The 13,363-nt window shown below is 65.6% G+C and overlaps 6 protein-coding genes across 6 annotated transcripts; 4 read left to right on the top strand and 2 right to left on the bottom strand.

The window, feature by feature from the left end:
* Positions 1-200: 200 nt before the first annotated feature.
* Positions 201-2,316, top strand: FA09DRAFT_307604 (AAA-domain-containing protein). The gene is made up of 9 exons (XM_025740565.1): positions 201-262; positions 342-475; positions 643-981; positions 1,037-1,190; positions 1,245-1,442; positions 1,495-1,659; positions 1,713-1,944; positions 1,995-2,064; positions 2,121-2,316. Coding segments are annotated over exons 1-9 (1,338 nt in total). The 5' UTR covers positions 201-260; the 3' UTR covers positions 2,165-2,316.
* A 1,367-nt stretch (positions 2,317-3,683) lies between these two features.
* Positions 3,684-6,261, top strand: FA09DRAFT_360265 (putative monosaccharide transporter). The gene is made up of 11 exons (XM_025745209.1): positions 3,684-3,797; positions 3,851-3,951; positions 4,075-4,369; positions 4,424-4,533; positions 4,587-4,638; positions 4,697-5,035; positions 5,094-5,146; positions 5,200-5,453; positions 5,508-5,558; positions 5,612-5,700; positions 5,758-6,261. Exons 1-11 carry the CDS (start codon positions 3,737-3,739, stop codon positions 6,018-6,020), a joined length of 1,668 nt encoding a protein of 555 aa, XP_025598824.1. The 5' UTR covers positions 3,684-3,736; the 3' UTR covers positions 6,021-6,261.
* A 200-nt stretch (positions 6,262-6,461) lies between these two features.
* Positions 6,462-7,910, top strand: FA09DRAFT_307597 (ClpP/crotonase). Its single transcript, XM_025740564.1, has 6 exons — positions 6,462-6,581; positions 6,634-6,696; positions 6,757-6,979; positions 7,032-7,081; positions 7,136-7,242; positions 7,296-7,910. The coding sequence occupies exons 1-6, from the start codon at positions 6,489-6,491 to the stop codon at positions 7,783-7,785; spliced, it is 1,026 nt and encodes a 341-aa protein (XP_025598823.1). The 5' UTR covers positions 6,462-6,488; the 3' UTR covers positions 7,786-7,910.
* FA09DRAFT_318077 (Thioesterase/thiol ester dehydrase-isomerase) lies at positions 7,855-9,571 on the bottom strand (the record flags this gene model as incomplete). Its single annotated transcript, XM_025740895.1, has 9 exons — positions 7,855-7,969; positions 8,030-8,156; positions 8,212-8,295; positions 8,348-8,482; positions 8,540-8,880; positions 8,935-9,069; positions 9,122-9,130; positions 9,183-9,287; positions 9,350-9,571. The coding sequence occupies 9 exons, from the start codon at positions 9,569-9,571 to the stop codon at positions 7,907-7,909; spliced, it is 1,221 nt and encodes a 406-aa protein (XP_025598822.1). The 3' UTR covers positions 7,855-7,906.
* A 521-nt stretch (positions 9,572-10,092) lies between these two features.
* On the top strand, positions 10,093-12,301 carry FA09DRAFT_329597 (hypothetical protein; the record flags this gene model as incomplete). Its single annotated transcript, XM_025742242.1, has 11 exons — positions 10,093-10,260; positions 10,318-10,384; positions 10,449-10,514; positions 10,655-10,805; positions 10,865-10,900; positions 10,954-11,259; positions 11,317-11,413; positions 11,465-11,861; positions 11,920-12,008; positions 12,066-12,123; positions 12,177-12,301. Coding segments are annotated over 11 exons (1,445 nt in total), but the record flags the coding sequence as incomplete, so codon positions are not given.
* Positions 12,292-13,287, bottom strand: FA09DRAFT_318071 (ribosomal RNA methyltransferase). Its single transcript, XM_025740894.1, has 3 exons — positions 13,173-13,287; positions 13,039-13,120; positions 12,292-12,979 (listed from the first exon to the last, which is right to left on the bottom strand). Coding segments are annotated over exons 1-3 (753 nt in total). The 5' UTR covers positions 13,175-13,287; the 3' UTR covers positions 12,292-12,310.
* Positions 13,288-13,363: the final 76 nt, after the last annotated feature.

Genomic DNA, 13,363 nt, shown 5'->3' with positions numbered 1-13,363 from the left:
TGGCCTCGTCTCTTTCGCGGTGCCGCGAGCGCGTCGGCGCGAGGCGGCCGCGTCGCCCGACCAACAGCCAGCCGCACGCCAGGCACGGCGGCAGCAAGGGTGCAGCGCCGGCCCACGGCGCGGGGGCGCTGGGCATCGGCCTCCCGCCGGGCTCAGCAGCACCAGCTCCACAGCAGCACGTCAGCTCCACAACCTCGCCTCTCCTTCCCGCCGCGCATCCTCCTCCGCACCCCACAGGCCCCGCCAGCAGATAGCCCAGCATGTGCGTTTGCAGGCATGCTGCTGCACGCGCGCCGTGCCAGAGTGCGCCAGATGCTCACGCGCCCCCGCACCGCTCGCAGGGCGAACGCCAACTTCCTCGACAAGGCCATCGAGATGGTCAAGGAGGCCATCGAGCTTGACACCAAGCAGAGCTATGCCGAGGCGTACAAGCAATACATGAACAGCCTCGACTACTTTATGATGGCGCTCAAGTGTGAGTGGTCCCGGCGCAGGGTGCAGGGAGCAGCGGCAGGCTCGCCCTCGTAGCTACCACAACGGCGGGCTCAGCCGCAGAGGGCGCGGGCGCAGCTGCTCCGGGCTTGCTCGTTGAGGCGCTATTCAGACACGTCTGTGGGCTGCTATCTGACCCCGTTCGCGCAGATGAGAAGAACGAGAAGCTGCGCATCCTTATCCGCGGCAAGTTTGAGGAGTACGTCGCGCGGGCCGAGAAGCTCAAGGAGCACCTGGCCAAGGCCAACGGCACCGACGACGGCAAGTCGGCCGTCGGCGCCAACGGCTCTGAGCGCCAGGGAAACAGTGGCGGAAAGAAGGAGGACGACGGCGATGCGGAGAACAAGAAGCTGCGCGCTGGGCTGAGCTCGGCGATCCTGAGCGAGCGGCCGAACGTGTCGTGGGACGACGTGGCGGGCCTGACGACGGCCAAGGAGGCGCTGAAGGAGGCTGTCATTCTGCCGATCCGCTTCCCGCAGCTCTTCACTGGTGAGTGCTGGCGCGGATGCTGTGTGATCGGCGGCCGCCTGACAGCGCGCTGCAGGCAAGCGCACGCCATGGCGCGGCATTCTGCTGTACGGGCCGCCCGGCACGGGCAAGTCGTTCCTGGCAAAGGCCGTCGCGACGGAGGCGAAGAGCACGTTCTTCAGTGTCTCGAGCTCGGACCTGGTGTCGAAGTGGATGGGCGAGTCAGAAAGGTGAGTGAGAAGGCCCACTTGGCGGCGCGGGCGCAGCGCTGATGCCCCGCACAGACTCGTCAAGCAGCTCTTCCAGATGGCGCGCGAGGCCAAGCCGTCGATCATCTTCATCGACGAGGTCGACTCGCTGTGCGGCACGCGTGGCGAGGGCGAGTCCGAGGCGAGTCGGCGTATCAAGACGGAGTTCCTGGTGCAGATGAACGGTGTGGGCAACGACGAGGCTGGCGTGCTGGTGCTCGGCGCAACAAATATGTAAGTTTGGCAAAGCGCGCGACTCGAGACAGCGGCTGAGGCGCTCCTGCAGCCCGTGGCAGCTCGACATTGCCATCAAGCGGCGATTCGAGAAGCGCATCTACATTCCGCTGCCCGAGGTCGAGGCACGGAAGCGCATGTTCGAGCTCCAGGTCGGCACGACGCCGTGTGCGCTCACCAGCAAGGACTACCGCGACTTGGCCGAGAAGACGGAAGGGTGAGTGCGCGCTGGACTGGAGTGACGCTTCGGCTGCTGACAGCGCCCAATAGCTACACCGGCTCCGATATCTCCGTCCTCGTGCGCGACGCCCTGATGCAGCCCGTGCGCAAGGTGCTCAGTGCCACGCACTTCAAGAAGGTCATGGCGCCGATGAAGCCCAAGGAGGGCGAGCCGCAGCCGGACGAGGGCATCATAACCGAGTACCTCACGCCCTGCTCGCCCGGCGACCCCGAGGCGATGGAGATGAGCTGGGAGAACGTCGAGGGCAAGGACCTGCTCGAGGTGAGTGAGATGAGTCCGATCCTCTGCGGCCCTCCCTGACACCCGCGCAGCCCAAGCTCGTCATGACCGACTTCATGCGCGCCATCCAGGCGGTGCGGCCAACTGTCACCGAGGCAGACAGTGCGTCTGCTGCCTGCACTGCCCTGCCTGCACCCGCTGACGTTCGCATCTCGCAGTCGTCAAGCACCGCGAGTTCACCGACGAGGCCGGCATGGAATGAGCCTTTCCGTAGACCGTTCTTGGATGTCTCCGCCTTTGTTCCAGGCCGTGTATTTGCTTCTCTCTCTTTTGGTCAGCGCAGCGCATTTCCTCTGCCGAGCGCCGCCGCTCAGGCTGCGGCACCAGAGGCTTGCCGTGTTCAATGTCACTCGGATATATCGTGAAAGGCTGGGTGTCGTACGAGACCTGACGTCGCAGAGCGTGCACAGCGGCAACTGACGAGGCTCGACTCCAGATCATCGTCTCGCCAGCACAGGCTGCCTCGAGGCGCTTGTCCGGCCCCGTGCCGGCATGAGTTGGCCCAGACGCCAACAGGCAGCACCTGCATGCTCGGTCTCGAAGACGCCCTGGCTGGCTGCACCTGCGGCGCCGGGACGCCTTCTTCTCGCCCTGAGGAGCTCTCCTCCTCTCGCTCTCCTCCTCTTGCATATGTCGCTTGGAGGAGGCGAGGTGGCCCATCAAAGTTCTTATTGCGGCATGTCGGCAGCGCGGAGGTCGGATGCCGAAGGCGCGGCGCCGGGCGCTAAATTCCAGAGTGCGGGGTAAGGTCAGGCCGAAGATGCACCGAGCGACCGGCCAGCGCCATGCAGCAAATAATAGCAAACAGCGCCAGCGAGGAGAAGGTAAGTCTAGGCACCGCATCGCATGCGCAGTGGCACTTATCGTCTGGACCTCCAAGAAAGCGAGACGCCGGAGCCGACGAAGCGACGGTCCGGCGGCAGGGCAGAGAGGCCGGCGTCGGCTGCCGGCGGCCGGCGCGGCGCGCTCGCGTGGCTGCCCTCGTGTCACCCCGCATCGGCCCCTCGGGGCCACCCATGTGCCTCGCCTGCTATTTTGGCGCCGACGCTCACACAGCCTCGGGCGGTCCTCGAGGTGACAGGAACGACCTGCGGCCTCGTGCGACGCAGCTCTCCTTCATCCGCCCATGCTGGCCACTCGCGTGGGCGGGCAGCGCTGCATGCTTCTGTGCGCCGTCGGTCATGCGCCGGTGCGCGGCACCGCGTTTCCACGCTAGCAGGACCCGTCATGCGAAGGCGGAGCGGCGGCTCGGCGCCTCTCCGTCGAGTCTTGCCGACCCCGAGAAGCGCACATCGCAAGCACGGCACGACCTGCGCTGCATCCTGGTGCTTGCCCACGACAGCGGCCAGGAACGCGGAGCTGGGAAGACAGACCGGGAGGGGCCCCGACGAGGCGCGAAGGATAGGAGGCTCCTCGTGGCCTACCAAGACTCTGCACCTGCATGCTGGCGCTCTGCTGCGCCGGTCTCGCGCTCTTGGATGTCTCGCCAGCAGCAGAGCGCAGGGGCGCGCGTGCTCTTCCCCGCTTTTGCTTGTGCGGTCTAGAGGCAACACTGGCGGCCTGCCTTGCCGCTTTGTTCCTTGGGGCTCGCAGGCTCGCAGTCTCTAGGGGCATTGCCGCACCGCGGGGCTTGCGCCCTTGGGGCGCGGGCGAGTGGTGGGCGCAAAAGCGCGCAGGCGCTTCATAAGGCACGCCTGTGACCGCTCCTCTCACCAGCTCCCCGCACCTCTCCCTCTCCACTCCCCACTCCCTCCAACCCCAGACCATCTTCATCATGGGTGGCGCCGCTCCCGTCTTCGCTGCCGCCAGCTCTGCGCCCATCGTCAAGCCCAAGAGTGCGTGGCGGCCGCTTCACCTGCTGCCTCATCGCTCACGCGCCACTCTGCAGCCCTGCGCCAGACGCTGCCGGCCGTTGCCGTCGCGGCCTTTGCGGCCTTTGGCGGCGTGCTGTACGGCTATGACACGGGCACCATCAGTGGTCTTCTGCAGGTGCGTTGCCGATCCCACATCACCAGCCTGTGCTGTCGCGGGCGCGACGTCGCGCCATGCGGCGTTGCAACCATCACGGTCCCACAGGACCGCGTCAGTGCTCACTGAGCGTCATTTCTGCAGAATGAGCGCTTCCGCGAGGACTTCGGCCAGTTCTACCAGTCTGATGGCGTGACCGGCGGCATCCCGAGCAACCCGGACACGTCGGGCTGGTCGCTCTCGACGTCGAGCACGTCCCTGACGACGTCGATCCTCAGTGTCGGCACCTTCTTCGGCGCGCTCATCGGCGCTCCCGTCGCCGACCGCCTCGGCCGCCGCTGGGGTCTGCAGATCGCCCTGCTCGTCTTCACCGTTGGCGTCGTCATGCAGCTCATCGCGCAGGCCCTCCCGCTTTTCGACGCCGGCCGTGTCGTTGCAGGTAAGGAGGTTGCCCACGCGGCCGCTGCCCATGCGGCTCACGATGCTTGAACAGGTCTCGGCGTCGGCATCCTGTCGACGATCATTCCCATGTACCAGAGCGAGGTTGCGCCTCGCTGGATCCGTGGTGCCGTTGTCTCCGGCTACCAGTGGGCGATCACCATCGTGAGTGCACCGAAGCGTCTGAGGTCCGAGCCTGCTACTAACGCACAGCGCAGGGACTACTGTGCGCTTCTATTGCGAACAATGGCACGAAAGACTATGGCAACAGCGAGTTTCGACAGAGACAGGGTCCCTCGTCGTTGCTGACAGGTCTGTGCTCCTGCAGCCGGCGCGTACCGCATCCCCATTGCGATCCAGATCGCGTTTGCGATTGTCCTGAGTGTCGGTCTGTTCTTCCTGCCGGAGTCGCCTCGCTGGCAGATCAAGCGTGGTCGCCACGAGCTCGCCGCCAAGGCCCTCGCCAAGCTGAACTCGACGGCGATTGACGACCCCGTCGTCGTGTCCGAGCTCGCGGACGTGCAGACGGCCCTGGACATGGAGCTCACGCTCGGCAACGGCTCCTACCTCGACTGCTTCCGTGCCAACGAGCGCAAGAACCGTGCCCGCACGCTCACCGGCATGGCTCTGCAGGGATGCCAGCAGCTGACCGGCATCAACTTCATCTGTGAGGGCACAACGATGCCTTCTCTTGTACCTCCACTCATGCTGTTCCTCCTCCAAAGTCTACTACGGCACGACGTTCGCTGCATCCGCAGGTATAACGAACCCATTCACGGTAAATTTTCCGGACTGAGTGCATAGTCTGAGCTCACCATGTGCGCGTTGCAGTTCTCGATCATCTCGAACGTCGTCAACGTTGTCGCGACGGTGCCCGGCATGTGGGCCATGGAGCGTGTCGGCCGCCGCAAGCTTCTGATTTGGGGTGCACTTGGAATGTGCTCCATGGAGCTTATTGTCGCCATCCTCGGCACAATTTACAACGGCTCCAACCCCGACGCTCAGCGCTCGCTCGTCGCCTTCGTCTGCATCTACGTGGCCATGTTTGCATCGACCTGGGGCCCGGCCGCCTGGGTCGTTTGCGGGTGAGTCGTGAGCTCGCAACCTCCACGCGCCCGAGCTGAAACAACCGGCCCCAGCGAGATCTTCCCGCTCGCTATCCGCGCCAAGGCACTCAGCCTGTGCACCAGGTGAGTTCAGCGTGCTGCCAGCTGCCAGTGACCCCAGCTGACAGCGAGATCAGCTCGAACTGGCTGTTCAACTGGGCCATCGGCTATGCCACGCCCTACATGGTTGACAGCGGCAAGGGCAATGCGAACCTGCAGTCCAAGGGTGAGGCTGCAATGCTGCGCTTGCCCCTCGCGCAAAGCTGACGCTTGCCGCCTGCAGTCTTCTTCGTCTGGGCGGCCACGTGCTTCGGCAGCGCCGTGTTTGCGCACTTCTTCATCGTCGAGACGCGCGGTCTGAGCCTCGAGGAGGTCGATGAGCTGTACGCCACGACGACGCCGGCGCGCTCGACGCGCATGAACGCCGAGATGCAAGCGCGTCGCGGCGAGCTCGAGGGCGGTAAGTACGTCGCCGGCGACGAGCAGGTCGAGGCCGACGCCGCCAAGGCGCACGCACTCAAGCTCGACGACAAGGACGCGCAGTGAGCGCTTGCCTGCGCCGGTGCCATTCCTCGGCAGTCTACTGCTGGTGGCGCATGAGCGTCTCTCCACAGCCCTCTGCGCCTCGGCTCGGCATTCCTCTTGCTCCTTCCTGTCCACGCCCACGCCTCTTGCTCCCTCATGTCCACGACCTTCCCTTCTCTGCCTGCTTCTGTCTGTCCTTCTCTCACCCCTCTTTCACGCCTGCTCCACACTTGTTCCTCGTCATCTTTTGCCCTTGTCTTCGCGCTCTAGAGCGTCTTGCGCGCCTGCAATGGCATGCGAACGTGTCTGCGAAGCTGCGAGTGCAGGTTGTCGAGGCAGCGCAGGCGTGTTCCCACGCCGTCGCCGACGCGCGTGGGAGCAGAGCAATCGCGGGATGCGGGGAAGCGTGGAAGATGCGGAGCGCCGCGCCCGGCTTTCACACCTGACTGCGCCGACGGCTCCCTTCCCACCACCACAACGCCCGGCAAGATGTCCAAGGAGAGCTCAAGCCTGCTGCAGACGCGCAGAGAGGGCCGCGTGCTCATCGTGTCGATCAAGAATCCGCCGTACAACCTGCTGACTGTGAGGCTGCTGCGATGCGTTGCGCGGAGCACCGCTGACGGCTGCACTGCAGGGCGACATTCTGCTTGGCCTGGCGCGCATCCTGCGGTCGCTCGATGTCAGGGATACAGGAGCTGTGAGCCGGATGGATCCGTACGCAGTGCTGCGGCTTGGCTCACACTCTTCGCACCGCTAGGTGGTCCTGGCGTCGGCCATCTCGGACGTCTTCATCTCGCACTATTCCGTGGACGAAATTCTCGAGTTTGGCGAGCTGCTCCCGCCCTTCCTCGCAGCCAACACACATCCGTGGATGCTGCGCGGATTGCTGGCCGTGGAGACGGGCCTCTCGTACCTTGGGCTGCGGCCATTGCTTCGTATGACTCCGCTCAAGGGACTCGCACACTTGAACGGCTATGCAGGTGCGTCGGTGTGCACGAGAGACGCCATATCGAGGCTCACCAGCGCCCTCAGAATGCGCACATCTTCTTCGCAGCATTCCTCAGGTCACTGTCGCCGCCGTCGTGAGTCAGCTCTCTGCTGAAAGGCGCAGCACAGGCTGACCCCTTTGAGCTCAGAACGGGCGAGCATTTGGCGGCGGCTGCGAGCTGGCGCTCAGCTGCGACTTCCGCGTCATGGTCGACACACCGCCAGAGGGCACCGCCGACTCCCGCGGCTGCGGCATGTGCGTACAGGCTTGTCTGCCGACGCCTTTCGAGGCTGACCCATCTCCTGCAGCGGACAGCCCGAGATCGTGCTCGGCCTCATCCCGGGCGGCGGTGGCACTCAGATGCTGACACGGATGCTGGGCCCCGCGCAAGCGCTCGAGCTGTGCCTCGAAGGCACGCTCATCTCTGGCGAGGAGGCGCTCAAGTACGGCCTCATCACCAAGCTCGTCTCGCGCGAGCAGCTCATGCCCGAGGCCATGACCATCGCTGAACGCATGGCCCGCCGCAACCCGGCAGCCGTCGCGGCGATCAAGGACTGCGTGCACACAGGAGGCTCAAGCCCACTGGCTGTTGGCATTCGCCGCGAGCAAGGCGGCTTCGGCACATCTGCTCTCGTCCCGGAGGCTGCAAACGCCATGACCAAGTACCTCTCGGGCATCGACGAGCTCCTCGGGCCCAAGTCGAACCTGGCCGACTTTCAGTCGTGGAAGGACGGCACGGCGGTCGACTTCACGCCGGGCTCGGCGCGGAAGCTGCAGGCGAGCAAGAAGCAGGTCTGATGCGCACTACTGCGCCTTTCTGTTGGCAGGGCTGCACTCGACACGATAACATTAGTTCCGGATCCGCTTGCTCCTTCTCTTGTCTGCTGATAATGGTATATACAAAACGAGCCAGTGCACCTCAGAGCTTCGCCGGCTTGGCCTCGCTCTCATCATCCTTGCCGCGCACGAGGCCTTCTTGCGACTAGCAGTGGATGCGGTGTCAGCATGTGAGATGCAGCGAGAGGCGTTGGCAGCTACGCACAACCACTGCGACGAGCGTGCCGTCCTGCCGGTAGATGCGACCCATAGCCACGCCCCGCCCGTGCGCTGCAGCCTGCGTCTGCATGATGAAGAGCATCCACTGCGACACGTCGAACGTGTCGTAGAACCTGCGAGCGTGCCGCGTCAGCTGTGCCCAGCTCTGACTCTCCTGGCAAGACGCACCACATCGAGTGGTCCAGCGAGGCCATCATCTTGATCCTTCGCGAGTTGCCGAGCGCCTTTGGAATCGTCGAGAGCAGGTAGAAGCTGGGGCGAGCGTGAGCAGTGCTCGCCGCTTCCACTCCCTGATGGCACTCACTCAGAGGCATACGCCAGCGCCGCCTTCTGCTCGTCGTCGCCGCCCGCGACTGGCTGGCGCGTGCGCATCCAGAAGGCCTGCTCGTAGCCTGCTGTCGGCAGGCCATTCGCATCGTACATGCCAGGCAGTGCGTCACTGCGCCGTCCACGTCTGTCAGCTCGCCGTGCATCAGCGTCGCGCGCCTCGGCTCACCGGATCTCGACAGCGCTACGCCGCCGATCCTCAACCCATCCCTCGAGCACCTTCTTCAGGCCCGCATCCATCATGTGGCCCTTCTCGCGCAGCACGCGCAGGTAGCGCTCCTCGTTCAGCGGGCTCTCCTCGGGACTGAACAGGCCAGTCACGTCGCCGTTGGCGCTGCGGTTGGCGCTGAAGACCGACTCGGGGCTGGGTCCCTTGGAGGCGCCGCCGAGGCGCACCGAGGCGTTGCCCATTCCGCCAGGGTCAACGCCCTCGGCATCGCCGGCGGGACCCAGCGACCGCGGCAGAGGGATCGCGAAGCGCGGCCGCCCTGGCTCTGGCCGCTGATAGGACTTCAGCGCGGCGTCAGCGCATGGCGCATCCCGCAGCTCACACGCGCTACTCACGAGCATGATGGTGAAGATGGCGCGCCCATGCTGGATGGCCTCGACGCTGCGCGTCACGTACGAGCCGCCGTCGCGCAGGCGCTTGACGTCGTAGATGATGGGCACGTTCTTGTCGCCGGCGAGGAGGAAGTAGCACTGCGGAGGGAGTTAGCCGGCGTTTGAGCTGCAGATAGGCGAAGACACTGACGTGGAGCGACTGCGAGGACATGTCAGCGCAGGCAACCACTACGCACAGACGTCGCACTCACGTGGAGGAAGACATCGTCGCGCACCGTCGCATTCGACGCCGACACGGCCTGCCCAATGACCTGCCCGCCAAAGACACCACGCGCGCGAGCAGGCACCCAGAGCGACTTGCGAGAGCGAGCGAGGCATCAGCACCACCGCCGCACCTGCCCCTCTCCACAGCACGCACCTTGCTGCGGTACAGATTATCATCGATGAGCTCAACATCAATGCTCTCGGCGATGTTGGGCCCGTCGTTGAGGCCCTGCTCGTACACGGGCGGCTCGCGCTCCTCGCTCGTCGGCTCGCGGCCCTGCTCGGCGCCGAGGAGGTCGCGCGACGAGGCGCGCAGCTGCTGCTCGTCGCGCGGCTGCTTGCCCTTGCGTGCTGAGGCGGGCTTCTTGGCTGGCATGGCTGAGGATGGGTGTTCGGTGGAGGTGGTCTAGAGGGAAGCAGCGTTGCGGCACCGGCGCGCCGCTGAAACGCGCACGGCTCCGGCGCTCCTCGACGCCGGAGCCGGCGCGGCAAGCCAAGGGCCCACAGCGAGCGCGCTGCGCCGCCTTCTCGCGCCTCGCCTCGACGGCCAAAGCCACAGCCGCCAGCGCCGGCAGAGACCCACCGCGCGGCCGCCTGTGCTGATGCTGTGGTGCCGGCTGCACGCTGCTGCTGCCGCTGCCGCGTCCGCGCGGCTGCAACTGCACGGCTGCGATGCGCTGCATGCTGGTGACGCTCAGGCACAGCGTGGGGCGGTGGAGCTCGCACGGCACAGCGCCAGTGTCCGACACGCCGCGCAGCCTTAATGCACGCACCCACGCGAGGCCGCCGTCGGACCGACGCCGCTCGGCGACGGCGACGGCCCAGACCCCTCGCAGTCTCAGTCTCCTTCGCAGCCCTCGTCTCCCTCCACCAGCATCCATTCACCACCCGCCGCCGCCATGCCCTCCGCGACGCACCCCACGCTCGCCGCCGCGCTCGAGACGCTCGAGACGCAGTGCGAGCTCAGCGCCGACACGCTGCGCGCCATTGCCGCGCGCTTCCGCGAGCGCCTCGTGCACGGCCTGTCGCATGACGGCGCCAACATGGCCTGCATCCCGAGCTTCGGTGCGTCGGTGTGAGGCAGAGACATTGCTACAGCCTGCTCATTCTGCCGCGCACCAGTCACGGGCGTGCCCGACGGCTCGGAGAAGGGCACCTACCTCGCCCTCGACCTCGGCGGCACCAATTTGTCAGTCCGGCTGGCACACGCCCTGCGAGCCCCTCCACTGATGCGATGGATGCTCCACTGCCAGGCGCTGCTGCCAGGTGAAGCTGTCGGGCGGCGGGCAGTTTACGATGAAGCAGGAGAAGTACAAGGTGTGAGTATGTCCGCCCAGCAAGCGCCCGTGCGCCGCAGCGGAGGAAGAGCAGGGCTGCGAGCTGCACATGGCAGCTGCTCGGAGCTGCGGCTCGCTGGACTCGCTGCCTGGTCGGTGCTTGAGCTTACACCTTGCATCAGCTCCGACGCGCTCAAGACGGGCCCGGCGCACGACCTCTTCGCCTACATCGCCAAGTCGATTGGCACCTTCCTCAAGGACTACGGAGACCAGGAGGAGTGCGCCAATGCCACGCGCGAGGACCCGCTGCTCGTCGGCTTCACCTTCAGCTTCGTGAGTGGCAGCGTCTCCGGGCAGCGCACAATTGCACAGGCTCACACCTCCACTCTCAGCCCGTGGAGCAGACTGCGATCGACCGCGGCACGCTGGTGCGTGCAGCGACTGCTGTGCCCAGACCTCTCTGATCCCAGTCCCGTTGCAGATCAAGTGGACAAAGGGCTTCAACTGCCCCGATGCGCCGGGCATGGAGGTCGTGAGCCTGCTGCAGTCGTGCATCGACGAGGCCGGCATCCCGGCGCGCGTCAATGCACTCGTCAACGACACTGTCGGCGCACTGCTGGCGCACGGCTATCAGCAGGGCGGCGCGCTGATTGGCGGCATCTTCGGCACGGGCACCAACGGCGCCTACGTCGAGTCCGTCGAGCGCATCCAGAAGATGAACCCGGAGTTTGCGCACGGCGAGAGCACGATGATCATCAACACCGAGTGGGGAGGCTTTGACGACGAGGTGAGTCGGCGCAGCGTTGCCCGCCAGCGGGGCGTAGGCTGATGCGAGGGTGTGCAGCGCGCCGCGCTGCCGATCACGCTGTTCGACAATGTCGTCGACCGCACGTCGATCCGGCCACGGCATCACGCGTTCGAGAAGATGATCAGCGGCATGTGTGAGTTGCACTCCCGAGGTTCACACCTGCGCACTGCTCACGACTCTGTAGACCTCGGCGAGCTGGTGCGGGCGGTGCTCATCCATCTCATCGACTCGCTGCACCTCTTCGACGGCTACTCGTCCGACGCGATGAACGAGCAGTACGCCTTCGACACGGCGTACGTCTCTGCCGTGCTTGACGACAAGGCGCCCGAGGCGCCCAGCTCGCCGACGCGCGCCGTGATCCTGCAGACTATGGGCATGAAGAAGGAGCACGTGTCGGACCAGGACCTCAAGACGGTCAGGCGGGTGTGCGAGATTGTGGGCCGGAGAGCAGGCAGATTGAGCTCGGTGGCTATCGCTGCCGTGATCCAGCACACGGGCCACGACCAGCGGCCGCAGAAGGAGAGCATCGACGTGGGCGTTGACGGCAGTGTGTACGAGCATCTGCCGCACTTTGAGGAGTGGTGAGTCGCCGAGGGTGTGCTGTGCGGCGTGCCTGGCACTGACGCGCTGCACGCACAGGCTGCGGGAAGGCCTGCGGGACCTGCTGGGCGAGGAGAACGAGAAGCGCGTCAAGATCGACCTGGCCAAGGACGGCTCGGGTGTTGGAGGTGCGTGTATTGGGGTGCATGATTCTGCTCCTCGGCTAACGTGCGCATCTCCTGCAGCTGCTCTCTGCGCGCTGCAAGCAAAGAAGCAGGCGGACCGGGCACACGCCCGCCGGCAGTGAGCCACCCCTCGTGCAGCAAGCGGGAGGCTCTCTGCTGACCCGTGCTCAGGACGATGTGAGGCGCAGACGCACTGGACGAGATGAAGAGGGAACCTGGAGCTTCCAATCACGACAAGAAGCGGTGTGCGGCAGCTATCCGCACGCTGGCAGAGACACACTGTCTGCGCAAGGGGAATGCGAATGTCATTGTTCATTCCAGTCGGCGAGGTCTCCGCACTGCTGGAACGCATCGAGCTGCGCGCTGCCGCGGAAGCCCGAGGCGACGACGAAGTGCTCTGCGCTGGAGATGCGGCTGCTGCGCGGCTTTGCAATGACGACGTCGTCGAAGGCCGTGCGCAGCTGTGCCACGAGGAGCAGTGCGTCTGCGCCGCCTGGTCCTGTGCCCGTCTTGCTGTGCGAGTCGACGGTGGGATTGACGAAGATCTTGGCGACGAAGACGCCGCGTGGCGCCAGCAGACGGAAGACGAGCGTCATGGCGGCCTGCAGCAGCTGTGACTGCAGATAGGCGTCGAGCGCATGCAGGCCCGTCACGTCTGGCGCGCCGTCACACACGATGAGATCGGCCTTTTGCCGCTCCTCGTCGTCGCCCGCCAGTGCAGCAGCCACCTCGGCAGCCGTCGTCTCGAGCGTAATGTCGCCGCAGATCTGCTGCACGCCGGGCAGCGGCGCCATCGGCTGCAGATCGACGGCGACGATGCGTGAGCCGGACGGCAGCCGCCGTGTGAGCACCTGCGACCAGGAACCGGGCGCAGCGCAGAGGTCGACGACCCGTCGTGGCGCGCTGGACGACTCGGCGGGCGCAAGGAGCGGCGAATGTGTCAGGAAGCCGAACTCTTCGTCCAGCTGCAGCAGCTGCGGGATGAAGTCTGTGAGCCTCAGCATGCATCAGTGGCAACGCCACACCCACACACCTTGTATGCGCTGCGGGCCCGGTAGCCGTCGCTCTTGGCCTGCCGGTAGAAGATGTCTCGCGAGTCCTTGGTGCTCTTGCCCCTGCGGAGCACGTCAGTCGCCTGAGGCCTGCCTGTGCCGCGCCTGCACGCACATCTTGTAATCTCTTGTCGTCTATCAGCGAATGGATTGAATGCTGCAGCGACTGTTGAGTGTGCCGGCGAGTTGAGGTGCTTGCAGCCTGAGCTTGAGTCGTTGAGCGAGCGCGTGGTGGAGAGGAAGCAAGGCGGCTTGGGAGGCACCACGCGCAAAAATGCCGTGCGAGAGGCGCACGCGAAGACCTCG

The sequence above is a fragment of the Tilletiopsis washingtonensis genome, assembly GCF_003144115.1.
Source record: "Tilletiopsis washingtonensis strain MCA 4186 unplaced genomic scaffold FA09scaffold_9, whole genome shotgun sequence".
Classification (NCBI taxonomy): domain Eukaryota; kingdom Fungi; phylum Basidiomycota; class Exobasidiomycetes; order Entylomatales; genus Tilletiopsis; species Tilletiopsis washingtonensis.
Note: the sequence above shows the minus strand (reverse complement) of the source record. Positions and strands in the feature narration are given on the sequence as shown.